Source organism: Oncorhynchus tshawytscha, linkage group LG26 (assembly GCF_018296145.1).
Source record: "Oncorhynchus tshawytscha isolate Ot180627B linkage group LG26, Otsh_v2.0, whole genome shotgun sequence".
In the NCBI taxonomy this organism is placed as follows: Eukaryota; Metazoa; Chordata; class Actinopteri; order Salmoniformes; family Salmonidae; genus Oncorhynchus; species Oncorhynchus tshawytscha.
Genome location: NC_056454.1, coordinates 32,333,620 through 32,349,075, shown reverse-complemented (window position 1 = coordinate 32,349,075; position 15,456 = coordinate 32,333,620). Strand labels below are relative to the sequence as shown.

At 41.6% G+C, this 15,456-nt stretch overlaps 1 protein-coding gene across 1 annotated transcript; it reads right to left on the bottom strand.

Annotated features, from left to right (window-relative positions):
- Positions 1-1,108: 1,108 nt before the first annotated feature.
- On the bottom strand, positions 1,109-6,466 carry LOC112225554 (neurogenic differentiation factor 1-like). Its single transcript, XM_024389605.2, has 2 exons — positions 6,283-6,466; positions 1,109-5,650 (listed from the first exon to the last, which is right to left on the bottom strand). The coding sequence occupies exon 2, from the start codon at positions 5,639-5,641 to the stop codon at positions 4,571-4,573; it is 1,071 nt and encodes a 356-aa protein (XP_024245373.1). The 5' UTR covers positions 5,642-5,650; positions 6,283-6,466; the 3' UTR covers positions 1,109-4,570.
- Positions 6,467-15,456: the final 8,990 nt, after the last annotated feature.

The window sequence follows — 15,456 nt, the reverse complement described above, 5'->3', positions numbered from 1 at the left end:
TACCGCAGCAGAATGCTGTGGTAGCCATGATGGTTAAGCGTGCCTTGAATTCTAAATAAATCACTGACAGTGTAACCAGCGAAGTACCCCCACACCATCCCACCTCCTCCTCCATTCTTCACGGTGGGAACCACACGTGGAGATCATCCGTTTTCCAACTCTGCATCTCACAAAGACACAGCAGTTGGAACCAAAAATCTGGACTCGTCAGACCAAAGGACAGATTTCCACCAGTCTAATGTCCATTGCTCGTGTTTCTTTGCCTAAGCAAGTCTCTTCTCATTATTAGTGTCCTTTCATTGTGGTTTCTTTGCAGCAATTCGACCATGAAGGCCTGATTAACACAGTCTCCTCTGAACAGTTGATGTTGAGATGTCTGTTACTTGAACTCTGTGAAGCATTTGTTTGGGAGGGCATTTCTGAGGCTGGTAACTCTAATGAACTTATCCTCTGAGGTACTTATCCTCTGAGGTAACTCTGGGTCTTCCTTTCCTGTGGCAGTCCTCATGAGAGCCAGTTTCATCATAGCGCTTGATGGTTTTTGCGACTGCAGTTTTCTGGAAATTTTCCGGATTGACTGACTATCGGGACTTAAAGTAATGATGGACTGTCGTTTCTCATTGCCTATTTGAGCTGTTCTTGCCATAATATGGACTTGGTCTTTTACCAATTAGGGATATCTTCTGTATACCAACCCTACCTCGTCACAACACAACTGATTGGCTCAAATGCATTAAGAAGGAAACAAATTCCACAAATTAACTTTTATTAACAAGGCACACCTGTTAATTGAAAAGCATTCCAGGTGACAACCTCATGAAGCTGGTTGAGAGAATGCCAAGCGGGTTTCAAGCTGTTATCAAGGCAAAGGGTGACTACCGTGCTTCTACACCTGCATTGCTTGCTGTTTGGGGTTTTAGGCTGGGTTTCTGTACAGCACTTTGAGATATCAGCTGATGTACGAAGGGCTATATAAATAAATTTGATTTGATTTGATTTGAATCTCAAATATATTTTGATTTGTTTAACACTTTTTTGGTTACTACATGATTCCATATGTGTTATTTCATCGTTTCTATGTCTTCCCTATTATTCTACAATGTGGAAAATAGTCAAAATTAAGAAAAACCCTTGAATGAGTAGGTGTGTCAACTTTTGGCTGGTACTGTATATGTGTATGTAACAATATAATTCAGCACACAATTAACGAAAATAAACATATAATAAATGTAATCACATTCAACTTCATAGAGGTCCTCAATCAATCATTTAAACTGCCTAAGTGGCACCAGCACATCTAACTATTGTGAACTCTGCATTTGTTCCACAAATTAGGGGCAAAAAAAACAAAATGCAGATTTCCCAAATATGTGGAGACTGACGGGATCTCTAGTATTATCAGGTTTTATTGGTAAAGAGTAAATGCCATTCCTGTTCATCGTGTTAAGTTAACCTTAATTGTTTTTGCATTTTACACATTCTTCTAGAATGTTAAGATTATGTATTACATGTTATAATAAAGTGGTATCTATCCCAACAATGCGATTTGCAGGCTTTTTGGAACTTGTACACTTCTGTAAGCCTAATTGAAGCTACAAAAATATGAATGTTCAACCTTAACATTTGATAACTATACAACAGAACAGATTAATATGTATGGCTAAAATGAACTACCTGAAAGCCATGCCCCTACTTAACTATGCCTCCAGTCTTCTGATCTGATCAGCGGTGTCATATCTCAGTAACACAGCAACAACCCACCTTTGCTCTTTTTAAAGAAAACAACTCAACGAAGTGACCCAAGGCCTGCAACCCAGCAGTTGGGTCAACCAAACAACGCCGCCTTTTTCAGGGTGTAGTATAATTATTATGCATGGTGTAACCTACAGTTATTAGTCACCCTGACTTTATATCAACTATTTTATATGGTGTGCTATTGTAATTATAAACCTGGTCTATCAATAGGCTATAACCGTATCCAGATTGTATATTCATAAAGTTTAAGTTATGCACAGGTAGGGTATTGGTTGATCTTTTTTTTTTGCCTATCCTGATGTCTATTATGACATTGCGTTTAACTCTGTTTTATTATCAGGGTTTATGACTCAATCGAACTAAATATAGAACAATGGCCTTTATATAGTTCTGACATTCAATGGAATATGCTGTTATATACTGAGCAATAAAGGTATAGACCTCGACAGGGCAGCTGAGGCACCAATAGCCTTCGCAGCACCATGGACAGTTCCTGATTTAACACAGGAACCCTGCAAGCCCATTTATAAAGATTCGGATGACACGGAGGGATGCACGCCCCCTGTGATTTGATTGGTCCAGGGTAAAGGTCTGAAATAACAAAACTGTGCATGTTTGAAATTATAAATAAGTGTTTTGGAGACCCGTTGACAGAGGCTATGGGATACAGATTTCAGGACTGCATATTTCTGTAATTTTTCGGGGCATGCAGTGAGGTTTTACTTTCATCTAACATGTAGTCATTAAATTATTCCAATGGTTTACCCATGCCAATTGAACGGTGGTGCTGGTATATTATCGAGGAAGGGCGGATACAATACGCCACCAATCGTTATTCATACTACTTTAACAGGAAATATACAGCACAATGCAGAATATAACTACCATATTGATGTTGGCTGGCTAGCTCACTCGCTGGGGTTTTCCCTTATGATGGAAGTTTGGGGTTATAGATGCAGCCAGTGAGTGTTTATGCATACACAATATAATTTTCATAAATTAAAAACCTCCCCTACAGAAGTAACATATGTGCCTAGCTCGGTTTGCATACACTGTGGTGTAAGTCCTAAATGGCACATATCGCGGACTACTTTCGACTAGGACTCGTGGTGTTCTGCTCCAGAGTATTAGGGTGGCATTTGGGACTCCACCATGGAGGCATGTGAATGCCCCTTGACTGCAGCTACCCGTGGCATGGCAGGAAAAACGCTTGTTTTGTCCTTCAGCCTTAAGGTCTGCCTACATTTAATAGGGGGGATGTTTGCTCATTTTCACTCATATTAAGTTGCTTTGTAATTGTAATAATGTATTAAGAGAACATTTACATATGGGCAAGTAAATGTTCACTATCCATCGTGCATAATAGTGATGCATGAAAAAGAATAATCGGGACTAGATTGTCTCGGATGATTTGCCAGACCAAAAGGACTATCCCAAAAGAAGTCAAGGTTATTTTGCAACCACGCAGACTGAGGGACTTTAAACCATTGCGAAGTCTTACTTAGTTTTGCCTTAAAAACACGTGGTTTGACAGTTTAAGTTATACGTTTACTTTAGATGTTATTTTTTACTTATAATTGGATTATTAACCTATAATAGAGATGTTGGTAGGTTAACAGACAATAGTGATAGAAATTGTAGGCTACTCATTCACTTTATTATATAAATAATTGAGTGCTCCTCATGAGATATGCATTATACATTTATCTCAACGCAATTATGTACACTTGAATCACATTGGGAGAGAATTAAACGTTTAAACCTTCGAAATAAATATAGGATAAGTAACGAACATGTTATGAGTAATTTAATGCCACGCGGTCCTCTAATGGGCTCTAACACCCTCCTACATTGTAAAATGTTTACAAACGATATACAACACACATTGAATTTGAGCATCAGATGCTGCAAATGGCTCTTCTTCACTGATTTGCACATTCATGCAATGGCACAATGAGATGGTGCCTGATTTGTTCCAAAATGTGCTGCAGATGATTTCGCATGGGGTATGGCCCACGTCAATGTACATGTTTTATATGAAATAATAAATCATTCATTTTATACAATGAGTATTTTCAGGTGATAGTTAAGCTTTTTATACACAATCAAGGTCTTTAGGCTTACTTTGCAAGTAAGTATCCCCTATGTATTGTCCACCTATTCAGCGATATAACATTCCTGATTGTTAAGGAGCCAAGATAGGCTATGTTTTGGGGGGAAATAAAATGTTCAATATTGTGCAGCTTTGCACGAATTGCAGTAAATAATCGCTAAGGCAACAGAGTATAAGCACTTGCCTCTGTATAGATAATGATCTTTCATAAAACGGTTGCATCATATAAACATGACATAACTATTTTATAAAACGTAGCATGGAGTAACATGAAATGAAATAGGAACTAATAATGAATAATGCTGTACAAAATCACAACAAAATTATTCAGGATAGGATAGATCAGTTGTAAAATCAGGTTGAAAAATATAGAAATATTTATTATATTTTTTTTATTGTCCCAAGTATTTGTTTATAAATTGCATAGTTTTCCAAATTATTGCTTGTGATTTTGTAACGTGGATAATCAACACATTCTCAGTATGGTCACCACTATTTCCACAACGTGACCTGTACCATAATGTAGAAGCGAATACAATACAGTACATTAGGTGAAAAAGAATATGTATATGCATCCGCACTTCTAAAGGCAGTAACAACAGTAAATACATACAAGCGGATTATAATTGCTATTTTGCATCAGTGGCAAGAGGATACCATATCATGACGCGCTTATCAGTCTTTGATGCACGTTCAATGTATTTACGATTCATGAAATATAGCGTTAAGCTGAGCATTCATGACTCTCTCGTGATGAGTGTGTCCTTCGTACGGCATAATGTTTTCCATCGGTATCTCACACCGCGGCGCAGAGCTCGGGTAAAGGGACGCGTGTCCCTGTGGACCTGCCAGTCCCGCAGCAGCCTGGTAGTGCATCGTAAAGGCGTAGTTCTTTTCGAACTCTGACGAAGGCTCGTGTTTGAAGGAAAAGTTCCCGTTGACACTCAGTGGTGGGCTTAAGGGTCCGTCGAATGATGGACTAGTGCAGTCTGTAAGCGGCAGCGCGGTCTCAAAGAACGGCTCCAGCGCGCTTCCGTATGAATGGGGCTTGACGTGGAAGACGTGGGAGCTGTCCATTGTACCATATGGAGGGCTGGGAAGACCCGGGGTCTGGTAGGAGTATGGATGCGCGGCGAAGGAAGCACTTGCTGGTTGCATATGAGATGGTATCTCCTGTGTCTGCTCCGGGAGGAAAGTTCTGGGGTTGAGCTGGAGACAGCCTGCCACTAGGTTAGTAGTGGGCTGTGACAAGCCCCTACACAAGGCCTGGACAAATGATATGACGTCTGGGCTCTTCCCTGACCGCAGGATCTCTGACAGGGCCCAGATGTAGTTTTTAGCCAGCCGCAGAGTCTCGATTTTTGAGAGCTTTTGGGTTTTGGAGTAACATGGCACAACTTTACGCAAACTCTCCAGCGCGTCGTTGAGTCCGTGCATACGATTCCTTTCCCGCGCGTTCGCCTTGTGGCGCCTCATCTTAAACCTCTGCATCCTGGCTTTTGTCATTTTCTTCTTTTTTGGTCCACGACGTTTAGGCTTTTGATCGTCGCCTTCCTCTTCCTCCTCTTCCTCTTCCTCCTCATCATCATCCTCATCCAGTCTGTTTAACCCATCTTCGTCGTCATCCTCGAGGGCCCCGTGCATGGACTCAAGCGCGCCGTTGTTCTTCTCCATATCCTGTTTGTCCTGGGAGCGCTGACATTCGTCAGTCCAGGTCTCAGAATCCTGGGGTTCTGATGACATCATGGTCTGTTCCGTGTAGGATTTAGTCATATTGGAAATCTGCCAATAAAAAAGACAACCGTGAGCAGACTCATTTGGACATAATTTGGTACTTGACTAATAGCCTATTCAATAAGAGTTCGTTTTGGAACATGGGCTACTGGTGCATTGGGCTACTAATCTAAGTCAAACAAAAAAAACTATTTTTGTACCAGATCCAATATTACTTTTGCAATACAGATGATTATATGTGTCATAAAAATTCATAAGAGTTTAAGAGCAAAATGTAGAACATTAATTTGTGGTCAGGATAAACCAAAACATAGGAGCATAATACATCAATTATTCAATTATCACCTAATAGCTTGACATAACAAGTCAATTTGATCAAAATGATTTTCAATGACTTATTTTTAAATCTCCAGTTAATTGAGACATCTGATGTCATTGCTGAGTTCAATCAGAATATCCGAATCCCTGTTTCCTTTCTGTAACAGGTGCGAAATGGTCACATCACCTCTCATCTGAGAAGGTTTGTATCAATAAATAATTCAAGCTTGTTCAGAAAACCTTTAACTGCTGAATAATTGTAGCCTGCTTTATGTCAATGTAACAGACAAATCACAGCATTCCTTTCACCCAAAACATTTGCATAAATAAGTAATTACATTATATGATTGATAAATAAATACCTATGTTTTGCAGAATGACCTTGTTATGACTCTGGCATGCCCCTCCTGAAGTGTGAGGTCCGGTGAATGGACTGTAATGTGGCTGCGCCGACGGATGCTCGTGTTATATAGTGCTGCTGCTGATGATGCTGCAAGGGACTGGGAGAGAAAGATGAACCTGTATGTCTCTATGGTTGTATCCCTAATACCATCACCATCGCTTCACCCAATGACTGGCAGGAACAGGCTCCACCCACCCATGGCCTTACTCTCGGCACGCGCCATATGGTCCATCTACGTCAAGCAGAAACGGCCCCAAGCGTCACGTGACACGGTCCCATTTGTATTCGCCAGGGCTCTGTATTCCGCTCCTTTGTGGCCAAAAGAAAGTGGCCATCTGTCGCCAGTTAGGGCCTCCGTGGATCCGTGTGGACCCGCAGGATGGATGAACCCTTTCGAGCATAGGACATATTCAATCACTACTAATACTCAAGCCCAACCCATTCCCCACGTGTGTCCTCTTATAAATGGGTTGATTATGATGTTATTAATCATAAATATCATAATTATAGAATAATGTACATTAGTGTATAGAATAATGCACATTAGCCCACTTTGCGGATATTGAACACATTAAATAGCCTAATAAACACGTCAAGTCACCAAGACAAGAATAAGGCCCTTGCTGGCCGTAAAGGCCCCATACTGGCCCTTCATATCTATTTTTCAGCGCATGATAATGCTGTGAGACATTTTTTCAAATAAAAGTAGGCTATCCATGGAAAAGACCTAACACAAGTAATTATATGCTATGCAACATTGTAATTACAACAATGTATTTAGACCAACTGCATTACTTTTGTTGTTTTGCTCACTGCTGCCTGCATCAGTGATTATCTGCAATAGTTGAAGTGTTATTGTCCCCCATCTCTAGCAGTGCGTGATGTTGATGATGTTGCAACAGTGGTTGTAATGGTCTGGACCGAGCTGGTTGAAGTAATGAACCTGGAGTCTCCCCCTCTTTTCAATCTGCTGGTCGGCACGCGAGTCGCACGCGCACCAACAAAAGCCTGTTTCACAGCTCACTACCCTGATGCAACGTCCAAAATCTGCAGTCTTCTGTTCAATTTAACCCCCCAACAAAATCGACGTGTTGACCGTTGTACAGAAAGACACCGTAACAAGTGGGGGTAACAACAGACAATCTAAACAAAACTGAAGCACGAGAGAAATCATTAATATTTAAGCAGAATAGTTATAGAGCTGGACTATAACATGTGTACCATATAAATAATGAAAATTACATCATCTGCTACCCAAACTAAAACCATACGGACTGTCTGGTCATTCACAAAATTAGTAATTTATATCTTGAGGATATAATCATTGGTTACTTGCATTTGGTCACATGGAAATGCAACCATAAGCACATAGGGATGAATTATCAATATCTTTAAAGCAGCAATCAGCTGTAGAAAAAAATAACAAAGCGACTCTCAGCTGTTGTTTGGTAAAAAGCTGAGGGATGGGGCTGGAGAAATGTACCATTCTCAAATTCATAGACAGACCTATGGATGCAAGGACTGACCATCCATGGTTTCAAAATTAAAGTTTTACTTTGTTTACAAACATTGGAGCAAAACAATTTTATATTTTGGGTTCTGATATGGCAGGACAGTTGTACTAAGCTTATGAGACATTTATAAGTTATATTCTTCACAAATCAATGGGAATATTTTAGTTATTTATAAGTCTGTTTAAATAAACCAATTTATACTGATCAAAAATATAAACGCAATATGTAAAATATTGGTCCCATGTTTCATGAAATAAAAGATCCCCAAAATTGTCCATATGCACAAAAATATTATTTCTCTCAAATTTTGAAAACAAATTTGTTTACAACTCTGTTCGTGAGTATTTCACCTTTGCCAGCATCCACCTGACAGGTGTGGCATATCAAGAAAACGATTAAACAGAAATATCATTACACAGGTGCACCTTGTGCTGGGGACAATAAAAGGCCACACTAAAATCTGCAGTTTTATCAAACAACCAAACAACACAATGCCACAGATGTCTCAAGTTTTGAAGGAGCGTGCAGTTGGCATGCTGACTGCAGGGATGTCCACCAGAGCTGTTACCAGATAATTGGATGTGCATTTCTCTACCATAAGCCTCCTTCGACCTCGTTTTAGAGAATTTGGCAGTACGTCCAACCAGCCTCACAACCTCAGACCACGTGTAACGACACCAGCCCAGGATCTCCATATCCGGCTTCTTTATCCACTGGATTGTCTGAGACCAGCCACACATACAGCTGATGAAACTGAGGAGTATTTCTGTCTGTAATAAAGCCCTTTTGTGGGGAAAAATGGAGCTGGCTCCCAAGTGGTGGGCCTATGCCCTCCCAGGCCCACGCATGGCTGCACCCCTGCCCAGTCTGTTAAAATCCATAGATTAGGGCCTAATTTATTTATTTAAATCGACTGATTTTCTTATATGAACTGTAACTCAGGAAAATCATTCAAATTGTTGCATGTTGTGTCTATATTTTTGTTCAGTATATGTATATATAGCCTACAGTAGCCTAGGCCTGCTGATGGATAATTGCTAAAATAACTCCCTTCTTTATTCCAATAAAAAGGCGTAAAGTAAAACCATTTTGCCTAAATTATGGACAATCACAAAAATGTTAACTTGCAAATGGGAAATATGCCATTTGTGTGTATTCATGGATGCCAAGAAAAGCCAGGCTTTTCTCTGTGTTCATAATTTTCCTTCAATTCACAAGAGGCTGAATGTACTGTATCTCACCGGAGAAAGCATCAGAGTGAGTGAAACAGCGCCCCTCTGTCTATGTATGTATATCTGATGTTGGTCCAAAAGAGTATGCCATTATTGCAGTAGCGATGCGTGGGTATAATCACTGGGGAAGCCATACATAAAAGCCATTTTACAACCTGTGTTTTGATAATTATGTTGTTTTCTCTATGACCTGATAGTTCATATAACTTGCAGCTGTGATATAGGCCTAAGACAATAAGACGATACAGTGGCAGAATAAATTCAACCACAGCTTTGTTTCATCACAAAACCAGAGAGCAACCTCTGTCCAGTGAAGTCCGCAAAGCATATTGCATGTAACAAACAGTTACATGACTTAAAGCATGGTCAAGCAAGTTAATATTTGTGACATTTTTGGACGGACCACTAAACAACTATGGATTTAGAACCACGGAGAGTTACCACAAGTCGCAAAAAAAAACAGGAGCTGCCTCCACTATTCCAGCAACATTTCAACTTCAACATTTCAACATCATCAAATCACCTACACTTAGTAGGTGACATCCGAAATGCGAAACAGTAGGTGACATCCGAAACAGTGACATCCGAAATGGTCTATCACTCTTATCATACAATACAAACGTTTATTTTTTGTTGTCCTAGGCTACCTGGCTAAAATGCTTGTTTGCTAGTCTAACTTCCTTTCATGGGCAATGTTAGCTATTTAAAATTAGCCTTCTACATCTATCTACATTGAACTTCCATCATCTGAAGCCAGGGGCACAATGTATGAATTAATGGCTGGATCAGAATCCCCATTATAATCAAATCAAACTTTGTTTGTTACATGCACCGAATACAACAAGTGTAGACCTTACCGTGAAATGCTAACTTACAAGCCCTTAAAGCCCTTAACCAACAATGCAGTTCAAGAAGAGTTAAGAAAATATTTACCAAATAAACAAAAGTAAAAACATTTAAATAATAAAAAGTAACACAATAACATAACAATAACGAGGCTATATACAAGGGGTACCGGTACCAAGTCAGTGTGCGGGGGTACAGGTTAGATGAGGCAATTTGTACATGTAGGTAGGGGTGAAGTGACTATGCATAGATAATAAACAGCCAATAGCAGCAGTGTACAAAACAAGTGTGTGTGTGTGTGTGTGTCAATATAATAGTCCGGTGGCCATTTGATTAATTGTTCAGCAGTCTTATGGCTTGGGGGCAGAAACTGTTAAGGAGCCTTTTGGTCCTAGACTTGGCGCTCCGGTACCGCTTGCCGTGTGGTAGCAGAGAAAACAATCTATGACTTGGGTGACTGGAGTCTCTGATCATTTTATGTGCTTTCCTCTGACACTGCATATTATATAGGTCCTGTACTGCAGGAAGCTTGGCTCCAGTGATGTACTGGGCCGTACGCATTACCCTCTGTAGTGCCTTATGGTCAGATGCAGAGCAGTTGCCATACCAGGCGGTGATGCAACAGGTCAGGATGCTCTCGATGGTGCAGCTGTAGAACTTTTTGAGGATCTGGGAACCCATGTCAAATCTTTTCAGTCTCCTGGGGGGTAAAATATTTTGTTGTGGCCTTTTCACGACTGTCTTAGTGTGTGTGGACCATGGAAGTTTGTTGGCGATGTGCACACCAAGGAACTTGAAACTCTCGACCTGCTCCACTACAGCCCCGTTGATGTTAATGGGGGCCTGTTCGGCCCGTCTTTTCCTGTAGTCCACAATCAGCTCCTTTGTCTTGCTCACACTGAGGGAGAGGTTATTGTCCTGGCACCAGACTGCCAGGTCTCTGACCTCCTCTCTATAGGCTGTCTTATCATTGTTTGTGATCAGGCCTACCACTGTTGTGTCAGCAAACTTCATGATGGTGTTGGAGTTGTGTTTGGCCATGCAGTCGTGGGTGAACAGGGAATACAGGAGGAGACTAAGTACACACCCCTGAGGGGCCCCAGTGTTGAGGATCAGCGTGGCAGATGTGCTGTTGCCACCCTTACCCCCTGGGGGTGGCCCGTCAGGAAGTTGCAGAGGAAAGTGTTTAGTCCCAGGGTCTTTAGCTTAGTGATGAGCTTCGTGGGCGCTATGGTGTTGAACTCTGAGCTGTAGTCAATGAACAGCATTCTCACATAGGTGTTCCTTTTGTCCAGGTGGGAAAGGGCAGTGTGGAGTGTGATTGAGAATGCCTCATCTGTGGATCTGTTGGGGCGGTATGCGAATTGGAGTGGGTCTAGGGTGTCTAGAAGGATGCCGTTGATGTGAGTCATGACCACCCTTTCAAAGCACTTCATGGCTACCAACGTGAGTGCTATGGGCGGTAATCATTTAGGCAGGTTACCTTTGCTTCCTTGGGCACAGGGACTATGGTGGTCTGCTTGAAACATGTAGGACATGTATTACAGACTCAGTTAGGGAGAGGTTGAAAATGTCATTGAAGACACTTGCCAGTTGGTCAGCGCATGCTTTGAGTACACGTTCTGGTAATCCATCTGGCCCCGCGGCTTTGTGAATGTTGACCTGTTTAAAGGTCTTGCTCACATTGGCTACCGAGAACGTTATCACACAGTCATCCAGAACAGCTGGTGCTCTCGCACATGCTTCAGTGTTGCTTGCCTCGAAGCAAGCATAAAATGCATTCAGCTCGTCACTGGGCAGCTCGCATCTGGGTTTCCCTTTGTAGTCCACAATAGTTTTCATTGCTCTGCCACATCTGACGAGTGTCAGAGCCGGTGTAGTAGGATTCAATCTTAATCCGGTATTGATCCTTTGCTTGTTTGATGGTTCGTCTGAGGGCATAGCGGAATTTCTTATAAGTGTCCAGATTAATGTCCCGCTCCTTGAATGCGGCAGCACTAGCCTTTAGTTCGATGTGGATGTTGCCTATAATCCATGGCTTCTGGTTGGGATATATGTACGGTCACTTTGGGGATGACGTCATCAATGCACTTATTGATAAAGCTGATGACTGAGATGGTATACTCCCCAATGCCATTGGATGAAACCCGGAACATTTTCCAGTCAGTGCTAGCAAAACAGTCCTGTAGCGTAGCATCCGCGTCATCTGATCACTTTCATATTGAGCGAGTCACTGGTACGTACTGCTTTAGTTTTTGCTTGTGGTCTACAGCTTGTTGACAAAAAGACACACACCCCCACCCCTCGTCTTTCCAGACGTAGCTTCTCTGTTCTGCCGGTGCATGAAATATCACTCCAGTTCTATATTATCCGTGTCGTTCGTCAGCCACAAATCGGTGAAACGTAAGATATTACGGTTCTTAATGTCACGTTGGTAGGATAATCGTAATCGTAGGTTATCAATTTTGTTTTCCAATGATTGCATGTTAGCAAGTAGAACGGATGGCAGTGGGAGTTTACTCGCTCGCATACGGATTCTCAGAAGTCAGCCCGATCTGCATCCTCTTTTCCTCCGTCTTTTCTTCACGCAAATGACGGGGATCTGGGCCTGTTCCCGGGAGAGCAGTATATCCTTCTTGTCGCACTTGTTAAAGGAAAAAGCTTCTTTCAGTTCTTGGTGAGTCGGTAGCAGCAACATAATGTACAAAATAGTTTTTTTTTTTTTTTTTAAGTTACAAAAAAAAAAAAAAATAGCACAATTGGTTAGAAGCATGTAAAATGTCAGCCATCCTCTTCGGCGCCATCTTAACAGTATGGAGAATTGCCCAGTATGGAGAATTAAGTAAACCATATCCCAATTTCCAACCATGGCAAACTTAGAAAAGGGACAATTTTAGCTAGCTAGTTAAACACTGGAAGACAACACAATCAGATGCAACAATTCAAGTTTTTTTCTGTCAATGACATATGCTCTCAATGCGATTTAGTAGGAGTGACGTCAAATCCAAACTGGCACAGCAGGACCATTCACAGTTTAGCTCACTCACTTTAGCTCAATGCTGATTGGCTATTATGTTATACTTTCTTTATCAAGGGAGGCCAAATGCTCGCTGGCTTCCCTGGCATTCAATGCTACGGGCAGCAACAATCTCCATGAAAATGCCTAAAGTTAAACTCCATAGTGTCTGACACCCCAAGAAAAACACTTACAAGTTTACACAGTTTGCTCGGCTCTGAATCATCCCTGTGGGTCTATATTTAACAGGGTCTTTTAAAATTGCCCTGTTGAGTAGCACAGAGCACGGCTCTGCTTGGTGAACTAGGTAATCTTCAAGTGGCCACAGAACCTGGTCCCCTCGAAGTACTGCCTGAGAGAGAAGCAGGGAACACCTTATCTTGATTCTTTCATAAAACCAGGGCAAGTTGTGTTGGTCGAAAGTACCCTGCTAGAATGCTAGAAGAAGGTCCATCACACATTTTCCCAGGCTATATATTTCTTTGACCATGTAAACTGTGGTAGCAGACAGTTGAGATTTTCAACACCGACCACAGCACTTCAACACCGCCCACAGCACTTCAACACCGCCACTTCACAGCACACTTCAACACCGCCCACAGCACTTCAACACCGCCCACAGCACTTCAACACCGCCCACAGCACTTCAACACCGCCCACAGCACTTCAACACCGCCCACAGCACTTCAACACCGCCCACAGCACTTCAACACCGCCCACAGCACTTCAACACCGCCACACAGCACTTCAACACCGCCCACAGCACTTCAACACCGCCCACAGCACTTCAACACCGCCCACAGCACTTCAACACCGCCCACAGCACTTCAACACCGCCCACAGCACTTCAACACCGCCCACAGCACTTCAACACCGCCCACAGCACTTCAACACCGCCCACAGCACTTCAACACCGCCCACAGCACAGCACTTCAACACCGCCCACAGCACTTCAACACCGCCCACAGCACTTCAACACCGCCAAAGAAGGGTTTCCCAAACTCGGTTCTGTCCCCCTGCTGGTTATTTGAATCGGCTGTGTAGTGCTGGGGCAAAAAAACTAATGTGGGCTGCTCTAAAGGGGGAAAACAACAACTAAAAAAAACAATTTATTTGAGTGTTTACAGACCGTTATTACTAACTTAGGCCTCAGTAATACACTGTAAGGCCTGACTTTTTGGGTCAGCCCCGAATATTTTGCACTGCTGCGATGGTGTAAAAAAAATGCTGTCAACTGAGTGAGCAATTTAAGCTGTGGTTAGAGCTGAAACTCCCGAAGTCACCCAACGGTTATAATCAGGGGTGTAGTGCCACTTCCACGCTCAGCCACTTCTCAGAATGGTGCTATGTCTTGCAAGATTACTTAATGATTCATTAGTATTTTACAGAACAAAACGAATTCCAAAAACACCACTTAATTTCTTATGACAATTTAGGATTTTTCTCATGTGAATAGAACTCAACAGCAGGTGCCATAGTCTAAAATGTGCTTTGAATGAAACAAAATGCAGGTGGCTGTGTTCAACTCCATCTGCTCTAAAATTCGATGAAACAGTAGTTAGGCTACTTAGTCTACATCATTCAAGAAGATCGAAATGCATATTCACATGAAACAGATTGGGATCCAATGGTTGGCATGCATTCAGCATGGACGTTTTACCTGTAAAATGTGAAGAATTATTATTCATGATTGACAGTGATGACGGCCTAATTTGGTGTTTTAGGCTTGAAAAAATATAACATTTTTATTGAGCCACTTATGTGTAGGCATATGGAATTGTGCAATGTGGAGGATGTAGGCCTATTGTATGTATATTCTACAATGATTTTATAGCCTACAATAGGCTACATGTAGGTACCAACTTTCATTCAGAAATGATGATGTAATAACAATACAACATTGTGCTCTGGTAGGCTACCTAAAAGATAGCACTACACCACTGGTTATAATAAATGTAAAGCAATTGTCATGTGTAGTCAACTGATAGTTCCAGCTATGTTTTGATTGGGACAGGATCCTTGCTGCTTTGAGACAAGCCTTGATAAATCAATCAATGTCAGATTGTTGTTTGCACTGAATCTCCTTTTGGATATTTAGTTACAATTATGCTGGGAAATGTTAGCTAAGTGGAGGTGAGTGCTAGTGATCATTAGTCTAGCAATTGAAAGCAATGCAGATATTCTCTCTACACACACACACACACACACACACACACACACACACACACACACACATTAGGGCTACAGCCTACCTGATGAGCTTCCCTGATGTTTTCCTGAACTTTCCAATAACTTTCTGATGCATTTCACTTAGTCTACTGATGTGAATCCACCTTTACACCTTTGCTATAGGCTATCAAGTAATTTTGACATATTTTCTTATTGGTTAAAAAGATCATAAGGCCTACATCGTTTCAAAAACAATCTAGCTGAAACCACTAGCCTATTGGCTTCATTGATTTACTGCATTTATTATCTTGTAAATGTAGGCAAGGCTACTTGCTGATAGATTATTTTAAATATTA

Excerpts from the sequence above, each read along its gene's own strand:
- LOC112225554 (XM_024389605.2), bottom strand. The coding sequence starts at position 5,641 with ATGACTAAATCCTACACGGAACAGACCATGATGTCATCAGAACCCCAG.